Below are 24,648 nucleotides of genomic sequence, written 5' to 3' on the forward strand. Positions count from 1 at the left end.
CAGCCGGCTTGGGGGAGTGATATTATTACACCGTGTCTATTAGTCCTAATAATTACCTCAACGACTTCCTACACCAATTTAATTTGTTAATATTATTGTAATTGAACTTTTTGCTGATTGATTTAGACGTAATTTATCCAGCGTGTCGACCTTGCTTTAGTACTTACTGGACAAAAAGTGCCTGTTACTCGTGACTCAGTTGTTGATAGGGTTGTCCAATAGTTTCTTAATCATAAATAAATTAATCTTGAAATAAATACCTACTTAATTTTATACATGTCATAGACCCGTGTTTAACTTTTAACCCTTTCGGTGGTTATCATTCGAGTAATAGAAGTGTATTCAGGCTTGAGGGGTAGGAAACAAAACATTAGAGTTTTGGAGGCTTTACATTTTTACTGTATAACTAATAAGTATACATTTCTAAAATAATCAAAAGTAGGGATAACATTAGAGGCATATTCGTTCAATCGCTTCAATTACTATTAACTAGTATAAGTTGGCAACCCTAGTCACTGCGCAATTGATCGCATAGATATTGTATAATAAACAGATCAATGTATGCTGATAAGTTGTGTGACAGCCCTCTTTGAGCTTATATCAGAATCAAAAAAAACTAATCTAAAACAAGATTGACAATACTATCTTTTGACATTTCAAAATGCTATCAACGCCTTATTCACAGAATGAATTGTACCAAGAAGTTGTAGAGAAGTTACTTATCGCAAAGGTTCTTTCAATATTCTTTTGAAATTAAAAAATCTAATCATTACGCCAAAGACAAGTAGATATAAAATACATTATTACTGATTACTTTACTTTTAAAGCTTTATAGTTTGTCCGTTTAGAGTTACACATTGATCTATTTACGCCACCTTATGTAATAACACCAACCATACGTTTATAATGTATACATAACTAATTACACCATAGGATTTAAGTATTGATGATGCCTGAATTGAAGGTACTTTGAAATGACATTTTTTTTGTTTTTGTTTTTGTATCTTATACATTAATGATACATTGATATCAACGTACGTATCATTTGGACAAAACATCCATTTTAATCGTCAGATATAACATTTTCTACAAAGGCAATGCTCAATCATGTCTTACGCTACCTGTATCATCCCTCGGCGCCCTTTCATGTTTTTTTTTCTAATGCTTTGTCCAATCATTCTTTATTACAAATCTAACATGTGGTCGCTACCATTTGACACGGCCGCATTCCATTTTTAAAACCAGCTACAGTAAAACAACATTTTTATACACGGTGAAATTCGTTTTTTAATTAGCTACGAGTTAGGCTAGTAATGTGGGTTGCGATATTTAAAAAAATATTTTGTAATATTACCTGATAAAGAATTGCTAGTTCTAGATTTTACGTCGTTTCGATTTTTAAATTTAACTAGACGCTGTTGCTTTTGCAATACGTGTATTTGTATATACTCCTAGAACACTGTTATAATCCTTATTCATAAATCTATCCAATTGCACTGTTTTAATGTATTCATATGTCTCTATTTAACGCATCGTTAATGCAGTTTTCTAGAAGGAGACAAGTATTACATTAATTAAAAGACAGACTGATTAAATTATTTATTAATAAGTACAATGTAATACAATAAAAATAAGCTAAATATTTATCCAATTTCCAATATTTACTGCTGACTGCTGGGTAAAGAATCTTAGGCCGTGCGATTGATTCTTCGATGGCTACAACTCCTATTGAGTGTGACGGTGAAGAAAAGCTCCGTCCTGGGAGAAGTTTTATTATATACTCATATCTTAAGCAGGCTTCATCTGACTCGAGAGAAAAATGTAATGAAACAATTGCAAACATGCTATTTTTAGTTGTTAACAATGTATAATTTAACTTAACAATAATTGCAGCTGACACGTCATTATGCAGTTACAGATAATTGACAATTTACTTACATCTGTCTTGAATACTGACAATTACCACTCCATACATTAATTTGTCTAAGTGTCAAGAGGGATCAGACTATTCTTGAAAGTGTAAATGAAATATTTTACGTTTCATCAGTGGTCAAATCACAAATAAATACTTTCAATACAACATTGAAGCTGGCAGTAAAAATAAAGTAAAATATAAGAGCCTGAAAATATGGGAAACAAACAGTATTAGCATGGCCTACTGAAAAATGTTTTTAATCGATAAAAATCGAATTATAGTCCCAAACGACTTCACCTGTGTTTAATTTCTTAATAAAAATGGACAATAAATCTTAATGTAGGTATTTTGAAGATTACAAAAATAAATTTACTATTTTTAGGTTAGTAAAATATAACAATTTGCATATCGTAGTTGTTTGTGGAGACAAGAACTCTGTACAGTTACTCGCGAGGTCAAAATATATTTAATAACCCGTTATTTTTTCACACAATTGACCGTTGTTACAATGGCAGCATAGATTTTTTGCATTACGGTATGGTAGCTGAAAGTTGATCACCTATATTATAGACATTTATAACCTCGTAGCCTTATTTTAACTTGGCTTTACGATTCTGTTTGTTATAAAAATGATTTCACTGTTACCATATTTATGTATAGTTATATACTAAAAACAAATAATACTAAGTGTTTTCCATTCAAATACATTTTTTCTTAAACCGATTGATTTTAGAGCAAACATCCACACAAAACCATTTCATCAACTGATTATGTATAACAAATATGTAGTTGATTATATGATGCGCCATTTTACCAATTCTTTAAAGGCCGGCAACGCTTTCGCGAGCCCTCAGCCATTGATTGTCTATCGACGGCGGTTTCAACTAACATCAAGTGAGCCTGCAAGTTTATTTTTTTATATGAAGAAAAACCAATTACCCGAAGATATTCTATAGATAGACCATAAGACAGTAGTTTTTACTGTCAAGTCATTAAACAGTCGGATATGTATATACTCTAATGTAAGTGTATTTGTTAGCCTACAATGTCAACCTGATTTTTACAAATTGTTTTGATATGTATATATACTGAAAAAAAGGGGGCCTTTGCCCGTGGGCACACAGAATCAGTTATCGTAGTTTAACAATAGCTATAATGTATATATTTTGTATTCAGAAATAAGGCTTTAAATAAAAAATATATATACTTACTATATCATTTTCGACAGCTAAACATTTAACCAAGCGAAAGTACAAGATTTATAGTTTTTTAATCGAACTTTTAAAATGCTGATTCACATTTCTTCGAAAGGAATAGTACGAGTATTACTTTTTCATATGGATCTGTATCGAGAAAGTTGTTAGACCAGATATAAGTGACTCCTGCTTGACAGCTTAGGCCCACATTTTATTATAAACTTATTATTTGATACAATCAGGATTATGGCATGGATCTCTATGGACACATATTGCCTATATCTCCAGTCAAAATACGGCGAATAAATTTTCGGTTAATAATTATATCTTGAATTTTATAACTAATTTTAATTATTGCAAGTAATCAAAAGCACCATTAAAACGTGCCCTCTGGCAATGAGTGTCCATGGTTGGCGGTATCACTTAACATCAGGTGAGCCTCCTGCCCGTTTGCCCCCTGTTCTATAAGGCTACAGTAGGTACTATTAAGTAGTAAATTATTAAGTTAGCCTGCTTGACTATAAATGATTCCCCTTATAATGGTTAATTTTTATTTACTGACAATAATAGCAACGCTCTTACAGGCCAAGAAAAGTTTGTGGCACTGTACACGACAATGCTAATTACTCTGTCAAACACAGACAAGTAAGGATATGTTCTTAAGTAATGTGTATTCTGCTAGACAATGTCACTCAAGTTCAATTGATTTCACTTTCAATATTCACCTACGTCCTCATTGAGAAATTTCCATTCAATCTCATAACAATGAATTCAATTACGAGTACAATGTATTAGAAAAAGTAGAGGTTAAAGTGAAGGTGTTTCATGTTTTGCAATAGTATGGGATCGTGTGAAGGACTAACAGCGCGACCTTTTGCGCAGTGACATTTATACGATGTACTATCGTCAAAAAGTTCATCGCTTCTCTCAACCTCAATTATAAAGGAATAAGCCTAAAGTTAGGGGACGTTTAGAACAATAGAAAGACAATAATGCACAGCACATTATCGATTAATGTAATCCAAATGAAATCTTACAGAAATATGGGAAGTGAAAAAGTCAAGAATAATAATACATCTTTATTTATATTAGGTATTTTAACAATACTTTAACAGTCTTAAAACAAGCGACTTCTGTCGGCGGTGGTCTACACCGTGGAACTATACAATATTTACAAAATCGGTCAAGCGCACGTGAGCGATACGAAGGCGCGCGGCACGGGATTTGCGCTAAAACGCGCGTCAGAACAACCCGCGCCGCGCGCCACCGCCTCGAAGAATTGCCTCAAGTCGCTAACTGACCTCGTCGGAGGAGCCTGAAGGTCGTGTAATGATGCCGCCCGCCGAGGAGTCTCAGTCACAGCCACTGGCCGAGCCAGCTGCTCACTACTCCGCGCCAAACTGCCCCCAGTCTGAGACAATGACTCGAACAACGCCCGCCTCTCTCTCACCGGGATATATTTTGATACTACTTCATGAGAATTTGGTGAACACGATCTTGCACGGTTCTCTAGAGATGCCGTCTTCCGCCTAGCCATTTCCATAGCATACCTGCCCCTTTCTGCCCCACCTGTCGTGCCCTCCCAGCGTTTTAGATATCGGTGTCGTCCTATTTCTGTATCAGTCGACCTTGCTCTGGGAAGTGTGTGACGAGGGCTTTTGCTAAGTTTGCTGCAATTGTCACATTTTATCTCGGGTTTTTGTGGTGCGTCAATGACATCTATAGTTTTTAGTCCATCTAGAGATAGCGATAGGTCGAGGCTGCGATCAGACGATGAGTCGTAATCGTCGTCTTCTACGACGATGCCCTCATCCGTCGCAGCGGGTGAATGATCTCTTCGAGGTAGATGAGTTTCGGACATACTTATTAATCTCCGTCTCGCTCTGGGGGGCGGTCTGGGAGGACACACTGGGGTTTCTTGCAGCGTTGTCTTTGGTTTGCGGTAAGAATGGTTTGTGTCAGCCGCTGACAAAACATCGAGGAACCTAACTTGCGGTAGTGGCGTCTGTCCAAGTATTTCAACGCACAGCGCTCGCACCCATCGGGCGTATTCCGTCGCATTGCAAGCCTGCAACAATAAAATTACCAGTCATTCGGGATAATAGATTCGTTGAGATCTAGGAGGATGTAAAATCGGAATAATTTACACACATTGAAAAGGTGACGGCATTATTAAGGGAGAGAACTAGTTATAATATGTATATTATAGAGAAACTGTAGAACCGTCCTGCCACAACGTGTTTCCCTTACGTATCAACACCTTCGCGTTCTAGCCCTTCTTATGGTAAATAGGGCCATCAAGAGGTACGCACAATGGCGCGATGATTTACGGGTGTTGGGCTTTATTGAGGTCTATTTAACGTAAATCGTGAGAAAGAAGTTTCGAAGGGGGACCGACGTCTTAAGACTTCTTACCTTTTGTACGTGCCCTACAAGATCCGAAACGTGTAATAGGATCCTAGACATTTTATTCATTTTAAGACTATTCTTCAAAATCATACGGTGATTATCAAAAGATATTCTGCAGTTTTTTAGAAATTGCCATGTCCGTTCTTATTACAGCTACCTTCATAATTGATAATATCAAAGCAAGAAAGTTGAATGGAATACAATTACGCGACTAGAACGTACCAAGGTTATTCGACAAAAATGTTTTGTACACTTGCCTATACAATCGTAGAAAAAGATAAAAACATGACCCCGTTTCTATTGGCTCGACCGCAGGTCTAACAGAAAATTACCTTATTTGGTAACGACTAATGAGATTATCTAGTAAAAAATAATCAGTAAGTTATTACAATAGTAACGTGGAGAAAAAGACTTGTTTATGAAGTCGCTTGTGAAGAATATGGAAATGTTGTCCTAGGCACGGTCATGTAAAAAACCTATCCGTTTTTTTTTAAATAAATTATGTGATTTACTATAATATATACTATATATATATATATATATAATACTGTAATAGTATTTAAAGAAAATACTTTTTTACCGGATTAAAGTTATTTATTATTATATTAAACTCATAATTATTTCACGTAATTTTAATTTTTCTACTAATTACTACTTTATATAATGTAAATCTTTGCTTTTCAATTAAATTTGGTTTAAAATCGTTATTATAGAAACAGTATTAAAACATTATGATTCTATTCAAGTAATTCATATTTCATAAGACACATGGGTTGTTCTAGACAATAAATTCACAATTTAATTAACTTCATACATTGAAATAGGGCTTTTTATCACCAGCGTTTTATACTAAATATTTAGTCGCAAATACAGTGATATTAATAATAACAATAATTACAATGAATTCCCTTGGATCTAAACTGACTGTGGGTTTTTCAGTTTCTACATACACTACTGTTAAGGCATCTAAACCCCGCGGACATACTCGTATGTAATATTTAGATAGATGGAAGAATCCCAAATCGTTAATGTAATTTTATCGACTTTAACATACACAAAACGTCGCTCATGTATAGTAAACCTAATAAGTTAAGAAACACTTGCATTATGATGATTAAGTTCACACGTGCAAATGCGATATGGTGTTAGTATTATGTTTAAAATAATGTAGCTATTATACTAAGTCGACTACTTATGTTACATCCGTTCATACGGGAATGTGCAGTCTGACAAATAAAAGCTATTTTAACTTCTAAACATATAGATTATTCGCATTAACAATTGTAAAAAATGATACGTAGGAAATATAGGTACTTATAAAAACTTCCTCATAGAATCTTTGTCGCAGTTATAAAGTACCTACATCTTACTCAACAAAAATCGTACAGAATCGAAAAATGTATTTCGTATAGTAGTTTTAGTAACAATTATGCTGAATTTTTTATTTACTATATACCTTCATAAATATTCTTTACCTACACTGTTAATTATTACTATTATTAATCTAGCTTTATTTGATTTATGCATCTGAGGCGCAAACTTACTCTCTCTGACAGAATAACCAGCGCTGAAGAGCAGCCGCGTTCTATACTAATGCGAGCCAGGACCAGTTACAACCACATCTCACTCAAATTACACACTTAAAATATACCTAAATCCTTTTTTTTAATTTCCATAATTCTGTGTATTTTTTTTTATTATTATTATTTTGTGTGTTTCTGTGCGTGTGGCTCGTTAGTAATAAATAACGTGTATGTCTGTTATAATTATTAAGTGTTTCTAGAGTTATACAAAAATTCGTTTATCCACCAATTTGCTATATCTGACAGAACACGGCAAGATAAAAACACAGATATGATTTCAATTGTTTTAACAATACGTAAATTTTGTTATTTGATAGCGAAAATCGGTGATTAAGATTTCCTAGAATTGTTGATAGTAAGAATATAAAAGTGACTTTGAAGTACCTGAAATGTGGCGACGGTGGCGTCATCCCGAAGTCGAGAGAGCTGGAAGGCGTTGAGCAGATTTGGAGCACATCGAAGGTGCAAATGTCTGAGGGGCAGCCTCGCGGCTGGTCTTCTTGGTATGGTACCATCTCTCCAGGCTAACAGACACCCGCTACGTACAGCACACCGAACCCAGGCCCAGGATACGTCATCGTCATTGTAATACTGTCTGAGAACACCTGTGGACAAAAATAAAACAGATAAATTAATCGATTTCAACTGTATCATTACCCTGTAGCTACTAATAGCGATATCGATCCCTTCGTTGCGTAACGCTGCGTATGCAATTTTTCCGCAATTCTCCATATTCGTATGGTGCGACTTTGGGAATGCGCAGTAAAAATGACAATTGGAAGAAACACTAGCAGCAGCAGAAATATTAGCGCATATCTGTATATTTTAACGCTAAACAATTTATCATATATTTATATACTTAGGCTGAATTATTTTGGCATATTAATTCACTTTTTTTTTAACTTTATTTTACAAAATAATATAGTATATTACAATATGTTACATTAGAAACCGCTGTGGTGTGTATTAATGTTACCAAAGCAATGTTTAAGAGCGCGACAAATGCATGTTAAAGTAGTTTTTTTAATTTAGAATAACATTAGACAGACAGTTTAGATAGTTGGTCGTTTAGTTTAGCATGTTTTAGGTCATAAGTTTATAATATATTTTAAATATAAAGTGTTTTTATCTTTCGACTATTATTGTTATTCTCATGCTTAGTTAACCATTAGCGTGTCTAATGATTAACTAAGCATGATATGAATATCATAAACACATAAGGTTTGAATAGCAAAAGAGTGTGTTACTTTTATTAATTTGCTAAGTGACAAAGATAATATTCAATATCTATGATTAAATGTAAATAATCAAACTTTATAAGTCATTATTTCTTATATTACCGGCTGTAAACAATCGTTGCACAAAAAGTAGACAATTGTTTTTAAATTTTATCGGCCGAGCCCATGTAACCTACTTTGTGAAGCATAAACAACCGAGAGGTTATAATTATAATCCCTATTGTGTGCTAAATAAAACTTGTTATGTATTGAGATGCCGAGCGTCCCAATTTCATAGGCAGCCGGTTCGATAAACCTACTTTATTAACACACAACACGCAAGCATAAATTCATAAGCGCCGAACATCGGAATATTATCTTTGTAGGCAGAATTATACTGAATGTCATGTTTCCAAAGAAACCTCGTTTTATTTATATGTTTATACATAACAATATTTTAGGATTTTGTCGACAAACATTCCCATCATGTCAAGGTCGTATTAAGTTAAGCGGTTTTCCGCTTAGATATCCTAGATTCAATTTGTATGAAACAAGTTAATTACTTATAACCATAAGTGGAAATTAAAACAGTTCTTATTTGTGAAAGCGTTTATATTATATAATTTATTATTTAAATTCCATCCACCTCGGTTCCACAATAAAATCATTTTTTTAATACACTGGCCGGCCTTACTATAATTACAATCAAAATATCATCAGCAACAAAAATGATTACTGACACAAATGCAGAAAGTTTATCCAACTTATAAAGCCTAAAAATGTCTCAGTAGCAGTAAACTCTATTTTTGATTTGAAATATATTTAACATTGTACTAAAAATAAATAATGACATAACTGATAATACTAATTGATATGCATAATTTTATCAGCCGTGATTCATTGGTATTCTCTAAACGCCCACAAAAACAGTCAAAAAGTCGATACAGTTAAAGTGCTTTCTTTGTTCTTTTTATCAAGAGACCTTCCTTTTTCTAAGTATGCTAATTACCGTCTTTTATTATTAATGCTGTTATTTTATTTCTGCCTTCAATGTTATCAGACGTCATGGAAACATGGTTTACGACCTGTTATTGAATATCCTAAAATGATTTATACTACTCATGTAAACCTAACAATTCATATAATATTGAACTCATTGAATGTATTAAAATCGCAAACAAACATAACAAGATTTAGTTCTTTAACAGTAAATAGGCAAATTCTAATCAATAGAATATACGTATTGGTATTGTACATGCAAAGAAAAAAAAATGATAAGGGTTGAAATCCATTTTACTCATAAGCACTACGATAAATTGTTTAACTGCGAATGAATTTAAGTACTATGTTTTTTTTAAGATTATACATATTTTTAAATATATATTTGAGACAAACAATACTTAACCTATAAAAATATCAGTAACAAATAATGAAGTACAAAGAGTAGTGAACTATTCTCATGGCCTTCGTCAGATATAGCACTATCGGAGGCCACAGGATTTCCTTCTCACCTAACCAGACTAATGTCCAGCTTCACAAAATCGACAAATATACATAACTTAAAAAAATAGGAACCTAATGACGCGTTTATATGCAAACCGCTCAAAATTTCAAAATTTTAATTTTATTGCAATCTAATAGTTACTGCGTTCTTAAATCATGTCATATTCAAAAGCAGTTGACAAACTTTTTGGTAAAACATTTAATAACTAAAAACACAGTTCGGATGCGCAGTTATTATTTGAGTTTTAGCTGATGATGAGAGTTCCTAATTGATATCAGACTTCTAACACTAGGCACATCAATCAATGATGGCTACGGCCAAACTGGGTCATGATGGGTGTGCCCAAACAGCTGTTAAGAAATGTTCGTTATATGTCCAATTATTGTTCATAACAGCTGTTTTGCCACCCTTCTTCATGCAATCCCTGATGACAGTTTGATGCGGGTCGCAATTGACCCTTTCGTTTTAATAAATTCTAATTCAATTGTGATTCACGAAAAAAAGAATAATATCCAGGTTATTGTCTTTTGGAGGATTTAGAATTTAAGTCAAGGAAATGCAAAATAGTTTTTTTGCATTTGTCTGGTTTTACTGGATGCCAACTAGATAATATAAACAGTAAATAGTAATTGCGGTTTATGTAAAATAATGTGGTATCAAAAAATATAATTAGTAAATTAAGTTTAAAATTTTGTTATTCGCATTTTCTGGGGTGAATGACCTATTGTTGCGAAATGAAAGCCAACTATTTAGCTTTATAATAAATTTCTTATTTATTTATTTACGACTACATCGTTTAGAACAACATACCGGTTATATTGACCAAAATCAAAGGACCCGGCTGAATTCTATTGGATTAGGTACTTTATAACATCGGTTATTACAAAATAAGTGTAGTCCCTTCGATTACGTTATATGACTGTATAATGAAAAAATAGTATTTTGTTGGTAAGTAATAATTGTTTATCGTATTGACAGTTTCTATCATTTTTATTTATTAAAATATGTAAATCATATTTAATTTAAATTTATTAATACAAATCCTACTTTGTCAGCTAAGCAAAGTATGTTTACCTTTAAAAACATAATTGGGAAAGAATACAGGAAGACCTTAATAAGTGTAGATTTGGAAGAATAACAAACCTGATATCCTGAGGTTAGGATCTGCCGGAGAAGGTATTGGTCCTGGTGTCAATTCTGGCCGTAATTTTCGCAAACCGGCCACCACCCGCGGCGCCGGCGACTGCTCTCCCACAAGCATTGCCCCTCAAGACAACATTTCACATAAAAACACTTCACAATAATAAAAATTCATTTCGTATTCCACTAATTCACAGATTCAATAAAGAAAACGACAACCCACCGAAAAATATAAGTCAAGAATGAGGGATGACAAACTGTCAAATTCGTTTTGAAATTCGAATTAGTTCGTTATTTGCGCGTACATCATTCGTTCACAAATCACGTATCGCTGTTCGCTACTGACTAGACCGACGGCATTATCATGAATGAATGAAGTCGTACCCCACTACTTAATACTCGATTACTACGTGCGTAAGTTTAGTTGTAGAACGCGCCATCTGTCGTCGAGTAGTATTATAGAATGTATACAATATAGTTTACACATAAGTAATACCATCTATTGGTAAGAAGGTATAAGGTCTGGATTTTAAAATTCATAATTGAAATAATATTTTATTACCTGTACATTTTTATTTATTATTAATCTCTGCTGTCTTGCGTCTTGTCTCGCGCTGCACCCGTGGGTGACGCTGGGAGCCCCGTTACGCCCGTGGGCTTGCGAGGGGTGTCAGTTTCAAGCCCCGCTCAACGGCGGTGTGGCGGGCGAGGAGCGGCCCTGGGCCTCGTAGGTGCTGTGGAGCGTCTTCGCTCTCGGCAGCTCGCTTCGGCTCGACGGCAGTAGGTCGCGCTCCGAACTCGCGGTCATACCACACCGGGTGAGACCCTCGGTTGACCCGAGGGAGGCCAAGCCTGTAGACGAAGTCCTTTGTGCGCGCCCATTTGCCGGCGGGATTGCCCAGCCCATTTGTTTAGAATTAGTTGTGTCTAAAAGAAACTTTATGAGGCATCAGAGTCCTCCGCGCGCACTAGCTCGTGCGGGAAGGCTCGGCGGTGGTCGGGAGGCAATTAAATCATTAAATTGATCCCTTTATAGATTAAATTTGTTTTTGACTTGTATTATTTATTTAATTAAAAACCTACAACTATATGAATACATAATAAATCTATGTGAAAAAGCGCCATCTGTTGGTTATATTTAAAACGATGTGTCATCTTTCATGTTAACACTAGATCTCCTTCTGATGTTAAAATGTAGGTGGCACTCTTATACTTGTCATCCTTGTAAAATAGTCGCTAGATGGCAGACCCTGTACTTGTAATAAAGATACATGCTAAATTTAATATTTAAATTATTTATACTTTCGATCAATGGTAATAAATCAATAATGTTAGACTATATTTGTTTCTAATAAAGCTATTATTATACCTATACAACAGAATCCTAACTCATTTAAATAAAATATTCATTTAAAAAAAACATATGTATTGCGTACGAAAGCATTTTATTATTACATTCTTTGGAAATTCAGTGATTCCAGTCGAACAATTGGGTAGAATCATAATTGGTCAGACTTCGTTTTGATAGGTTTTTTTGCATTATTACCTGTCTCAACTTGCCTAATTATATAATTGCTAATTATACATATGCTGTAAATATTATTTTTTTATCTCGAATATGTATATTTAGTAGTCTAGGCATCTCATAAGGAACCCATCCTATAAATTAGTATGTTACGTCATGTAGCCAAGTATAGGCCTATAGGCAATGAAAAGTAATATGTTTCAATCAAATAAATATATCATTTAGAACACTAGCAAATAGAGTAATAAGTGTGGATATATTTTTACAAAAAAAATATTCGGATTTTGGTTGGTGTTTAAAAATGCAGATATTTTTCTATAAATTATTTATTATCGACTTTATAACATAACATTATGATAACTATAAATCACACAAATAAAAATGCATTTATAACTAATTTTACAATATCTTAAACTAAGCCAATTTTTGCTGACTTTTAACATTGTGTTTTCCTTCTAATGGTTAAGAGAAAACAAGCCACTAAAAGTCAGAAAACTGGCAAATTGTAAAACGTGGGAAGACTCCGATTACAGAATACATTTCAAGGAAGACGAGATCAAAACAAACATGGCACTGCTATATAATAGACTCGTAAACAAGGCACAAAGTGACTTACGCTAACTACTACTATATTAAAACGAATTAAAGCTTTCAAATGGAAGAGTTGATTATCACAATGGCAAAAAACTTGAACAATTACCACGGGCGCCACTTGTTCGCATCTAATTCTTGTTCCGAGCGCGGTGGTCCTTCACATGAGCTATCTTTTTTATGCGCATAAAAAGCTTGCTGCCGCTTCGCCTCTTCTTGTTTTTTGTACTCCTGGTACTCGATTAATTTCCTCTTCTTTTTAGGCGGTAAGTTACTGTAGTCCATTGGTGATTCGCAGTGTTCCGGAACCGCTGGCTTACTTTCCACATTGGAATCAGGTTCTTTAACGGATCGTGTGTCCTGAGAATATTCCGGCGATGATTTCAGAGGCGATCGTACTTTCCTCAAGTCTAAGGTATCGCTTGAGTAATTGGGTGAGTAATACGAGTAGTCGTTTCGGTACATTTCGTCGCGAGGCAAGTATTTATGTTCAACTGGTAATTCGACGTTCACCTCGCTATTTATGTTTTCATTACCACGCTTGTCCATAATGTGCTGTCTTATTTTTTGCAAAATTACGTCTTTGGCCTCGGCCGGAACTCGATTGAAGTAACTTCCATTTCGATGTACGTTCATTGTAGGGTCATTTTGCTGTGGAACAAGTTTGTCTACAGTCGTCAAAAGACCTGGTGAAGTAACCTGCTTGTTGTGTTTAGGGTATGCCCACTGTTTAGCAGGTCCTTCCACGGCATATACTGAGTCTTCAGCGTCTGACGAAGATCTGTCGTGGTCACTGTAATAATTTTGTCGGTCTGATAAAACAGATGAAGGCGACGTTGGTGGAGAGAACGAGGGCCTCTCTGGTACTTGTATGGTCAAGGGTTGAGCGGTTATTAACGTTGACAGATGACTTATTAAATTCTGACTGACTTTAGAGTCTAAATCGGGCACGGCCATAATAAATCTGCATGCTTCAGCGGCGCACTGTCCGAATCCCGCTTGGAATTTTTTTGCTTCTAGAATTGGGTCTTTCGGTCTGTGTAATTTTGTAAGATGGTTAACGGTTAGTTCAAGGATATCTGCCTTTTCCAACTTGCTTAGGTTGTCGTCGTCTATCTGTTGAAAAAAAACAAAACAAAGTCTTATTAAACAGGTGCGCTTGTTTCTCACGTTACAAGGGTGAACATCACATTAATATAACTGTACCAATGACTTGCTCGTTATTAATGGGCTTAAACTTTTGTATACCTGTTTCTGGTCTCAGTAAAGGCACAGTTTAATAAACAGAAGGACGACCGGTTCGTGATAAAAATATATGGCGTGTGAATGGAAGATGGATTGACTCTTTTAATGACGGGAAAAATTTATGTTTTTGCAAGATGCATACATTTACGGTATACTATATGTAACTTTTTACTACGTTGTTGTAGATTTAAAAAATATACACTAAACGAAAATAGATAAATTAATATAAAAAGTAAAAATAAAAAAATGATTTTGTTAAAAACTAAAACCAGTCTGGTATCTACTTTACTTTCTTCATAGACGTATTTTTAATTAAAATAGTTAGCAATCACAAACACAAACTCACCTCTAAAGCTCCAACCATAAGATCTTTAAGTTCATCCAAACAGCGGTTGATGCGCGCGCGACGTTTTCGTTCCAAAAGTGGCTTCGTTATTTTCTTATATTTTGCAGTTTTTGATAACGGTGCCGGGTCAGACGCCATAATGCAATCTAAAAAACACAATTAATAAATTAAATTATTCAACTCAATTTACACCGCTATGAATATTAATAGAAAATTTTGGAACTGAAATCTAACCTTGACGCGAACACAGAATTGAATTGAAAGCAAGCTATTTTCGACACGCGCGTTCACGAGCGCGCGCCGGTATGTACTGCCTGAAAAAAGCCTTATCCCTTCCCTTCCTCAGGCCCTGCCCTTCTCGGCCCTACGCCATTCATAGCACGCACGTGTGGCACTCGGCCGGCTTATTACCCATCTTTGGGATCGCAGTTGCAAATTGTACAATTTAAATAAAATTTAAGGATAATTCTTCAGAGTCAGTCACAGATTGAACGATAACGAAGCACGAGATCAACTCTGTTAATTTTTTTTGTTTCCAAATACAAACTATTGTTCATTCAAGTTGCGAGAAAAGTGGAAGGCCATTATACGATTATTATTAAGATCATCAGAATCGTACGATTAAATATTTGTTAGTCCGTAATAGCCCTACCGATTAAATTACGTCCACGCGTAAAATACTTTCCCAGGGCCTGCAGGATGCAGTACGTAATTAGTATGAAATATCATCCTAATTTTTTCTGCTTCAGATTTCAATAATCGCGTATGTAAGCGTGCTTAATGCAAAGTAAATGACAATGATTGTAGAATTTCAAACGATATAGATACGAGTAATTTACAAATACATAAAAAGTGTTGATTGAGGTTTGCTATGACAAATTTATTGGCATAATGACGAATCGAATAGCAATAATTTTATGATTTATTCATATCATTCAATAACAATATTTTAAGTTTATTTCGTACTAATAATGTAATTTTGGAAAGTAAGATTTAAGTAAATGAATCTTTTGTCCCTTTTCACTATATATATCATGAGATAAATATGTTAAAACAGTGTGATAAGATAAATTTGGTTTTTGATTATTATGAACAACACATATAATGAAAAACTTCTAAGCAAGACCGACAAAACAGTTATCAACTTTACGCCATTAAAAAAAAAGGCGGCAACCTAAAGATGTTATCTTGAAACAATAAACAATTACCGTTTGCAATTTAAGTTAAAAAAGAATGAAATAACTGTTTTATTACAATAGACATCTTAAACACCGCCTGATATTCGGAATTCAAACCGAATAAAAACTTCAAAATCCCTACGACAAATGGACGAAGCCCGCATTTGAAATTCGAATGTTACCCGATTTTTTTCCGGCCAGGTAAAAATGGCGCGAGCCGCACTTCTTTTAATTTCAGCGTGGGTTGCCTTTTCATTGTCATGCTTGAACCGTCATTAAATTATAAAACGCATTTCTGGTTCTAAATATAATTTTAAAACGCAATACATAATTCATAAGTATTTAACCATAACTTTGGTAAAAAGTTATTTATTTTTCTTAATTTGTGTGGAGCAAAGACAACAAAAAAAAGAAAAAATATTTTTTGGTCTGGATTTGGTTGGATTTGTGTAATACATAATAATCATAGCTATAGACTTTTTAACAAGACTTATAATATATAATAATGACATAAATATTGCTTTCGTTAACCGTTACTTCCTCCGATAAGGATCTGGGTACATTATTTCGTCTACAATGAAACGTCAACAAAGATTTATCGACAGACGGAAAGGGCTTAGACTAAACAAAGCGATGATACGAACGAAGTTTTATGCATAAGAATTTGCAATATCTAATAATTTTTTTTATAAATTTATATTTATTAACTTTTGAGAGACCGTCTTTACAATAGAAAATTATTGCATAAGAATGTAAAAATATCACAAAAATACAATTGTAATTATGTCAGAAGTTAATAATGTATGCCAAGATCCCGCATATATGCGTAATGTATGTATTTACGATGCTAAACAAATATGTATCTATTTATAATTTTATTTCCATTTAAATTGTGTAATTTAGAAACGAAGCACGTTAAATCTATATATTTTAAATGAAGTTATACTACAATTCAATGGTCCAAGTTTGCCAAGTTATTCATTGATTACCCCAAACAGTAAAATTTAACTGCACACAGATCACGATTTGTCCACAAAAACACTGTGTTAGGAATTTTAAATGTTGACACGGATATAATATTTGACACAAATCGTTAAGTATTGAGGAAAACCAAAGCAAAAATACTTAATAGACATCAAAATAAATGATAAATACATTTATCTACCTATCCTACATACAAAACGGCAGCTACGTACAAATGACTGCACATATTGACAATATTTACATTTTTTAAAGTTGCTTATTTAATCTTTTATTTATTTAAGTATATATATTTAGTCTAGACGCCCTGCACACGACAATTGGCCGTAGTAGATATAAAGTCCACAGACCACCGCTTTGATTAACTATTTCATGAATAATATGAATTCATATGTTTAAAGAACATAAACGAAAATACCATGATTGAATAACTGACGACTTGGGGTCCTTCAAGAAAAGAGCGTACAAATTCTTAAAAGGTCGGCAACGCACTCGCGAGCACTCTAGCATTAGCATACATAGCATTGACAGTGTCCATGGGCGGCGGCATATCACTTAACATCAGGTGAGCCGCTTGGGGGCTATAAAAAAAACGGTAAATGGTTTTAGAAACATTTATTTAATTTCGAAAGCCTGCATATTTTTCATGACGTATAATTCAACATCAATATGTCTATTATGCGTGTACGTAACGATATGAAAAGCAAATATTTATCAGTTTTGTATTGAATTTCGCCTCATTAAAATTACACCTCATTAGTTTTTGTGGTCGGCAATTTACCAAATATTGACTATTGGATTGTTAATAAGTCGCAACGGTAATAACATAATTGCTTCATTAGGTTGCGCGGGCGTTTTTGTTTATCTCGTCTGGCACGCGTGGGAAATTAAGCACCACATACGTTCTCACACTATTGAAGACAATAATCTTTGAGTATCGCCCGCAGAATGTAGCTTATCTAAACAAATGTGAATATTATCATGCTTTTAAGAGCTTAGTCGACGAATATTTTAGAATTCTAAATGTAAATAGACATTCTTTGAGGTGCATTTGTTTGAGTAGCTTTATCTATAGAATGTACTTGATATGTGTATAGTGTTGTTTAAGTTAGCTGGCGATATATAGGATTCTTTGTCGATACTTTGTGCTAAGTTTGCGTCACACCCGTATGTCAAAACAGTATTGGATTTTGAATTAGATCTTACTATCGCAATACCGCGGTTGTATTCGACATCCGTTGTATTAGAATTACGGGATAGAAATTATCCTGAAGAAGTATTCTAACAATATAATCAGGGGGAAGGGTGTCCTATACGGAGGCTTCTCGACCTGTCTAACCACTTACTGCCCGAAGGCTCCAGTGACTAAGGTCGAGAAGCTGTATATATCCTAAGAGGTCAGAACAACTTTGTTAGCGCGTTTCAGGATGTCATGTGATCGCAATGATTACACGGGACTAATAAAATTTCTTGTCTTACTATAGATAATATTCTATGCACTTACTAAATGCAAGTGTAATTCAACTGGCGGTTACATTTATACAGAAAATCATGTAAAAAGGGAACGTCTCACCCAATGTATAGATTTAATACTGATGAATTTCTGTTTTATAATTAGTATAGAAAAAACTGTTTATAATATTATGTATTTTATATAGTAGGCAAATATACAAGGTATATTTAATTTAATATTAGAATTAATCATACCACAAATCATAGTGACATAATCTTCTTTGGCTAGACTGCAAATCTGTAGTTATATAATCTCTCTCAATTTAGTATCTCTTAATATATTATTTAATTCGTTTGCAGTCATTGTTTATTACTAGTAATGTTTGTGTATATTTTTCACGTAAAAATATAATAAAAACCGCCGAGAAATGAACTTCCATGTCTGTTAATGATATTTTACTGTAATTCTACGAGAATTCGTAAATCAATCAGGCTTTACGTATAAAACGCAAATGGCAACGTGGTGGTCTAAAAATGAACACACTGTCAGTTGATGCGCACTCGGCTTACCTTAACAAGCTAATTGGTTTTTTACACACATTGTTAGAACCTTCCGCGACTAGTTGACTAGCAATAAACTAGAACTGATATACACCACGGCGCCGCTTAATTGATGCTCGCACTTTTTTACTGTAGCGATTGCAAATAAAGAAAGTTTTAAACACTATTTAAGCATTTAGTTGGACACTTTCTAAAGTTAGATACCCATTTTTGTAATATTAAAGAGCAGTGTAGCCTAGTAGGCTTCAGAGTGCGATTCTCTTATCTGAGGTCGTAGGTTCGATCCCCGGCTGTGCACAAATAGTTAATTTCTATGTGCGCATTTAACATTTGCTCGAACGGTGAAGGAAAGCATCGTGAGGAAACCGACATGTCTTAGGCCCAAAAAGTCGACGACGTGTGTCAGGCACTGGAGGCTGATCACCTACTTGCCTATTAGATTTAAAGATGATACATACATACATGTATAAAAAAGCACTTCGGTTCGTTTGAATAAAATTTTCGAAATACAGGTATTTTGGAAATTTTATTTATACACTTTGCGTCACAGTTGACATTTAAAAAACCTCTTTTTCTTGATTTGAAGGGCAACTTTTCGATACTATCTTTAGTATTTTTTATTTATGAACTTTGTATGTATCATGTCATATATACCTACTTGCACCTAATTTCGTGTGATTTTTTTCTTTTTCATGTGCGCTTTTTAGTTTAAAAAAACTTTATGTATATGTATTTTTGCACTTTTTGCTTACCTTATCTAATTTTTTTTTCTACAGTTGTTGACTGGAAGAGAACGTTCAATAACGATAGAGCCGCCAGTAAATTATATTAATTTATTGTTTCTGTAACGAAGTGTTAATTAATTATTAATAATTGTGCATGCGCACATAGTCAGAAGTGAAACTTGTACATTTATCATTACTAAGATCAAATCCCCGATAGATGATCTTGTGCCAGTAGGTATATGATCACTCCATGTATTAGAATATCTTTATTCACACTGTTTACTCACTGTAACTGTCCGTAAACTGCACAAGACGTTATGCGACGGAACTGCTATCTAAAGTTCTAATATGTATCTACTAAACAAATACCAATAGCGTGTTTTTTTCAATCGCTCTCTCTCTCTCTCTCTTTCTTCAAAAAAAAACGCTGCACATCTTCGTGACGTTTCATGCTTAAAAATATACCTTAAGTTTTACTTCAATAAATAATGAAAATACACAGAGTGTATTTAATTGATATTAATTAATCATGATACATACTTGAGTTTTCATTTTGTAAAACCTCGTGTATTGAGTATTGTACTTTTTAACTGCTGCGTTTTTCTTAGACGCTTATTATGGCAATATTAATTCGTCGTCTTCTACATCTCTGTATCTATTAATACAAGTATTTCTCTTACTTATACTAAACGTCTACAGTGAAGTTTAAATCGATAGCGCTGCTATCTCTACATTCATCGGTGATTCAATAGTTATCTGTCAAAATTCGCTGCGGCCGGAAAACATGGCGTGGGAACACCAAGCGATCTCGTTTCTCAATAAAATCGCGAAGTGCTGTATCTTAAACAGTGATAGCTCATTCATTTTTTATAGTTTTTCATCACGCGAACAAGCACCGCTATCGGTACTTTCTTAGCTTGATATTAGTTAACAATAAGAAAATAGTGTTTGCGTAATTTGGGGTAATTTAGTTTTATTTACGAATCGTTTATTTTAGTTTTTATGATATTGTTTATTGCTTGGCGTGTGTTTGAACTGTTTGACCGTGGCGAAATGTTATTTTAAAGAAAGTTTATTTAATGGTTGGTTATAGAAGTTGCAAATGGCTTTTGGTACCGTTAGGGGCTTTGTAGGCATTTAACTGCGTTTGGGTAAAATTAATGTAATCTGCATGGATATTTACCGATAAAAAAATTTCTTACGGTCAGTCAGGTCGGGTTAACCGTTTGCCAAGTTGCTGTCTGCATTTTTTATCAGAACTCTGAGAGATAAGGACGAATTTGTCAATTCTCGGAAAATTTAAAAATACAAATGATGTTCCGCCTTCCTTTAGTGTGTGTGTTATTTTTTGTATTCCCTACCTTTCCCAGCTAGTGTATTGCCGGAGTCGTTGAATATCTATCAATATTTTTTGATGTCTCATTAAAATAAAACACGATAATTCCTATATCTTAATAGGTTTCTAAACAATTATTTTGTAGTTTTGACATGTTTTTATTATATTAGCATCGCAGTTTTATTTTACATTTATGTTTACGTTACAGTTACTAACATTTACAATTCAGTTTAAATTAGGTTTACAATTGTCATTTATTTTCTGTTGTACCTACTATTACATTTTCGCGACTATTTCTGTCGCATGATTGTCAAAATTGCGTTAGTGTTCTGCATTGTTTATTAGTTGAGACTAGTCAGCCATCGTTGTTTTCCCGGCTCCAGTTTTTATCTCAAGGTCACGCCTGCCAAGTGTGTGGCGCGATCACTTGAGCAGCTACCTGCTCTGATAACGTCTTGGATGCTTTGTCTGTAACAAGCACACGTCGGTTCTTGCTTGCACTTAAACCTATGCAGGTATTCGGAAAACCCGCCGTATGCCGTGAGCATCTGCGTTAGATTATTAGTAGGTCTTTCAAAACTTAGCGATTTGATGGAAAGCCTCCTGCCAGTTCTTCTTGCGGGCTCTACGCCCTTGGCTTGCAAACCGGTAGTAAATGTAAATAAACATAATTTAACTTCATTTTTTACGTTCATAGATGTATGCATCTTGAACTGCATCTTGAAGCAATACGAATTGGCCGGAAATACTTCAGTGGGTAGCTCCGATGCTGGCTTTGGCTTTAAGAAGACTATCTTTTTTAGTGGAAAACTCGCAAACTTGTGTCTTATTGAGGTTAAATTGGACTAGTAGACGTGAAGTCACGGAATGAAGAAGTTTAATCTACTCCATTCCGAGACTCCACGTTCACTCCACTTCTGACACAAGTTTGTTTCTGTACTCATCAACAACTGCCCGAGAAATACCTGCCCGGCCAGTGTACAGAAAAAACTTATGTACAATAAAATACAAGAAGTCACCAGCCCACCACGACGAAAGCCGTACTGATAATCGCTAATCTACTGGTGGCACTCTATATACCTCAAGAGCTGTCTATTAATAATGGATTCCATTATGTTGAAGAGGCACCTTACATGTCTTAGATAGGAGGGAGTTGGGGAAGATATGGAACACCAACACGACCTTTAGTAAAAAAAAAGAATGCGACTAAAAAAGAAGATTAATTATTGTAAAGAATATTTATTGATACATTAATTAAATTTCACCATATAAGACTTAACAAAAACATAATTTGTGCCACTTTATTAGCAAACACTAATTTATGTAAATAGATAGATTAAAAGAAAATCGTAAACCGGGTTCCGCATGTTTATTACCATAATTCTAGAATATCTTCAATAATTATTCATATCATGATGCCTAGGAAAGGTCAAATTTATGTTTTACGACTCATATAATATAAAACTTTATTATAACTTAATCTTCAAACGTATGAATATTATAGATTCGCATATAATTTTAATTTAATATTAGACATTAGAAGGACATCGATAAAAGATAATGCGTGGTTTATTGGCATAACACCAGAACAGGGCATCTCAATTGGCAGTGTCATAAATGTTATGTTTGTTTAAAAAAACAGTTGTATTAGAATTGTTCTCTAGTACCTTAAAAAAGTACCCACACAACCAACATAACAGGCCCTGGTGTGGAATTATTAACTTTACCAATGTTTAAGTTGATAGTTTTTAGTCATTTATCATATATGTGGTACCAGCCACCAGGGTTTTGAATTTTATAACTAAAACTTACTACCATTGGTTAATCATGCACACTTTAAGCATAACGCTTGCTATAGACTTTTTAACTACAGGATTCAGCACATTCTGTATCACCAGAGGACACAGGTATGTGAAACGCGACACTCTAGGCTGGCAGGCTCTTACTGTACAAAAGTTTAAAAACACGAAACCAACGTGATACATCTCCAGATGCTTTTAATAAATGTTTATGTTCTTCCCCGAGGAGCTCCTAAGCTTAGGAGCATACTAGAAACTGATACTAACCAACTTTAAAACAACCGTGGACTGCTTCCAACAAATTTTAACAAAATCACAGAAACAAACATAACATGGCCATGACCTCGAGAGGTTTCTTTCGCATATAAGTAAACAGTATTATATCTTATTCGATTTCTATTTAAAAGCAACCCAAAGGCTTTGACGTAACCTTGGAAAAATGATACCAAACTCTTACGTTTAGAAACTAGTTTTCCGTGATTTTTTTAAAATGAAACTTCTTTTTCGGCGTTGGAAAAAAAGGTATTGTCACATTTTTCGGTTACGCATCACATTTTTCGGTTACTCGTCACATCATTCAGTTACGGGCAACTTTTTCTTGTCCCTACCACGGTTGATGCGAAGGGATTCGAAGCCATTAATAACACAACTATATACTAACGATACAATTATAGAATTCTAATCAAAATCTTAGTAGTAAGTAATAAGGTAAAAAAAATAATTGTATTATTTATGTCTAGGATAATAAAAGCCTTTTGTTAAACTTTATGTAATTTAACTATATTTAAGGATTTTTTTTAAGTTATATACTTAGTAGATCATTTTTCGAAAAATATGGTCATAAAGAAGTTACACTTCTTTCGTATGTACACTAGTACCGAACACATTTTTTATTTATCTCACCTTAAACCATCTCAGAGTACCTACATAAATATAAATTACTCGAATTTGTCCATGCGTCTTGGGCCGTTCAAATATTACGTAAGCAGATTTACTGCATTTATTCCCCCCCCCCCCACCCTTTCCTCTTGTCAGAAAAATTAAAGCAAAGCTATAAAAAATAGTATATAAACGTATTGACTTTTTGTAGGAATTCTCGAAAATGCATTTCGTTTTCAACCATAAACTTACTGTTGACGTAATCACCAAATAAGAAAATCAAAGAACCCCCACCTCCCCTCCCTAGTGCTTACGTAATACTTGATCGGCTCCCTTCGAGTTTTACTCTTAGAAAAATATTTTTCGATTCAATTTTATTTATATAGATTGTTAAACAGCTAATGAAAATGTCGTGTAATGCTTGAGGCGAAACCATAAGCATTTTTAACAAAGAACGCAATTCATTCCAATTACACAGTAATCGTCTCGCGTCGGATCTTCCTAATGAATTGGCCGTAAATTAGCCAACCAAGTGAAATAGCAGATCCGTGATAAGTAATGATTTAGAGCGTTGGGGCTTTTAAATTGGTTGTGTAATGCGGTAGGCGGTTGCGGGGCGGGGAGGGCATGCAAATGGCAGTCTTGGCCACGATGCGGCTGGGACCGTGGGAAAACTATCGCCTGTAGCGAGTTAAGAACAGGGACGTACTTGAAGATTTGTAGCATTTGTTTTCCAGTTTTGTGATAGTTACTAATTACTATATAAACAAACCGAAATATGTTTTAAATTTATCTTTAAGTTGCGGACATTTATTAAAATATGATAAATATTCGGAAGTTTCAACAACATCAAAGAATATACAGAATAAGCTTAATATATTAACAAATCAAAAGACGAAAACAAAATCATATCTTACCCAAGTTTTTGAAATACACACTTTTAGTTTAATAAACATAGATAGCTCTATTATGATGATAAATGTTTAGTTTTAGTTTTGTACGGAGTTAAATACAACTCCGTCCCTGTGCGCTCGTGCAGTTGCCGCGTGACGCGGGTCGCGCGCCG

General features: G+C 34.3%; 2 protein-coding genes across 2 annotated transcripts; both read right to left on the reverse strand.

Moving 5' to 3' along the window:
• Positions 1-4,175: 4,175 nt before the first annotated feature.
• On the reverse strand, positions 4,176-11,322 carry LOC110997242. Its single transcript, XM_045633990.1, has 3 exons — positions 10,968-11,322; positions 7,488-7,708; positions 4,176-5,179 (listed from the first exon to the last, which is right to left on the reverse strand). Exons 1-3 carry the CDS (start codon positions 11,083-11,085, stop codon positions 4,295-4,297), a joined length of 1,224 nt encoding a protein of 407 aa, XP_045489946.1. The 5' UTR covers positions 11,086-11,322; the 3' UTR covers positions 4,176-4,294.
• A 1,483-nt stretch (positions 11,323-12,805) lies between these two features.
• LOC110997272 lies at positions 12,806-14,986 on the reverse strand. The gene is made up of 3 exons (XM_022265342.2): positions 14,906-14,986; positions 14,672-14,817; positions 12,806-14,196 (listed from the first exon to the last, which is right to left on the reverse strand). Exons 2-3 carry the CDS (start codon positions 14,807-14,809, stop codon positions 13,186-13,188), a joined length of 1,149 nt encoding a protein of 382 aa, XP_022121034.2. The 5' UTR covers positions 14,810-14,817; positions 14,906-14,986; the 3' UTR covers positions 12,806-13,185.
• Positions 14,987-24,648: the final 9,662 nt, after the last annotated feature.

Source organism: Pieris rapae, chromosome 2 (assembly GCF_905147795.1).
Source record: "Pieris rapae chromosome 2, ilPieRapa1.1, whole genome shotgun sequence".
Lineage (NCBI taxonomy): Eukaryota > Metazoa > Arthropoda > Insecta > Lepidoptera > Pieridae > Pieris > Pieris rapae.

Bases quoted from the DNA above. Each gene is read 5' to 3' on its own strand.
- LOC110997242 (XM_045633990.1), bottom strand. From the start codon at position 11,085: ATGCTTGTGGGAGAGCAGTCGCCGGCGCCGCGGGTGGTGGCCGGTTTG. The intron at 7,709-10,967 runs GTTTGTTATTCT...TTTTGTCCACAG, and splicing joins TCCTAACCTCAGGATATCAG to GTGTTCTCAGACAGTATTAC. The intron at 5,180-7,487 runs GTACTTCAAAGT...TTATTGTTGCAG, and splicing joins CCACCGTCGCCACATTTCAG to GCTTGCAATGCGACGGAATA.
- LOC110997272 (XM_022265342.2), bottom strand. From the start codon at position 14,809: ATGGCGTCTGACCCGGCACCGTTATCAAAAACTGCAAAATATAAGAAA. The intron at 14,197-14,671 runs GTGAGTTTGTGT...TTTTTTCAACAG, and splicing joins TTATGGTTGGAGCTTTAGAG to ATAGACGACGACAACCTAAG.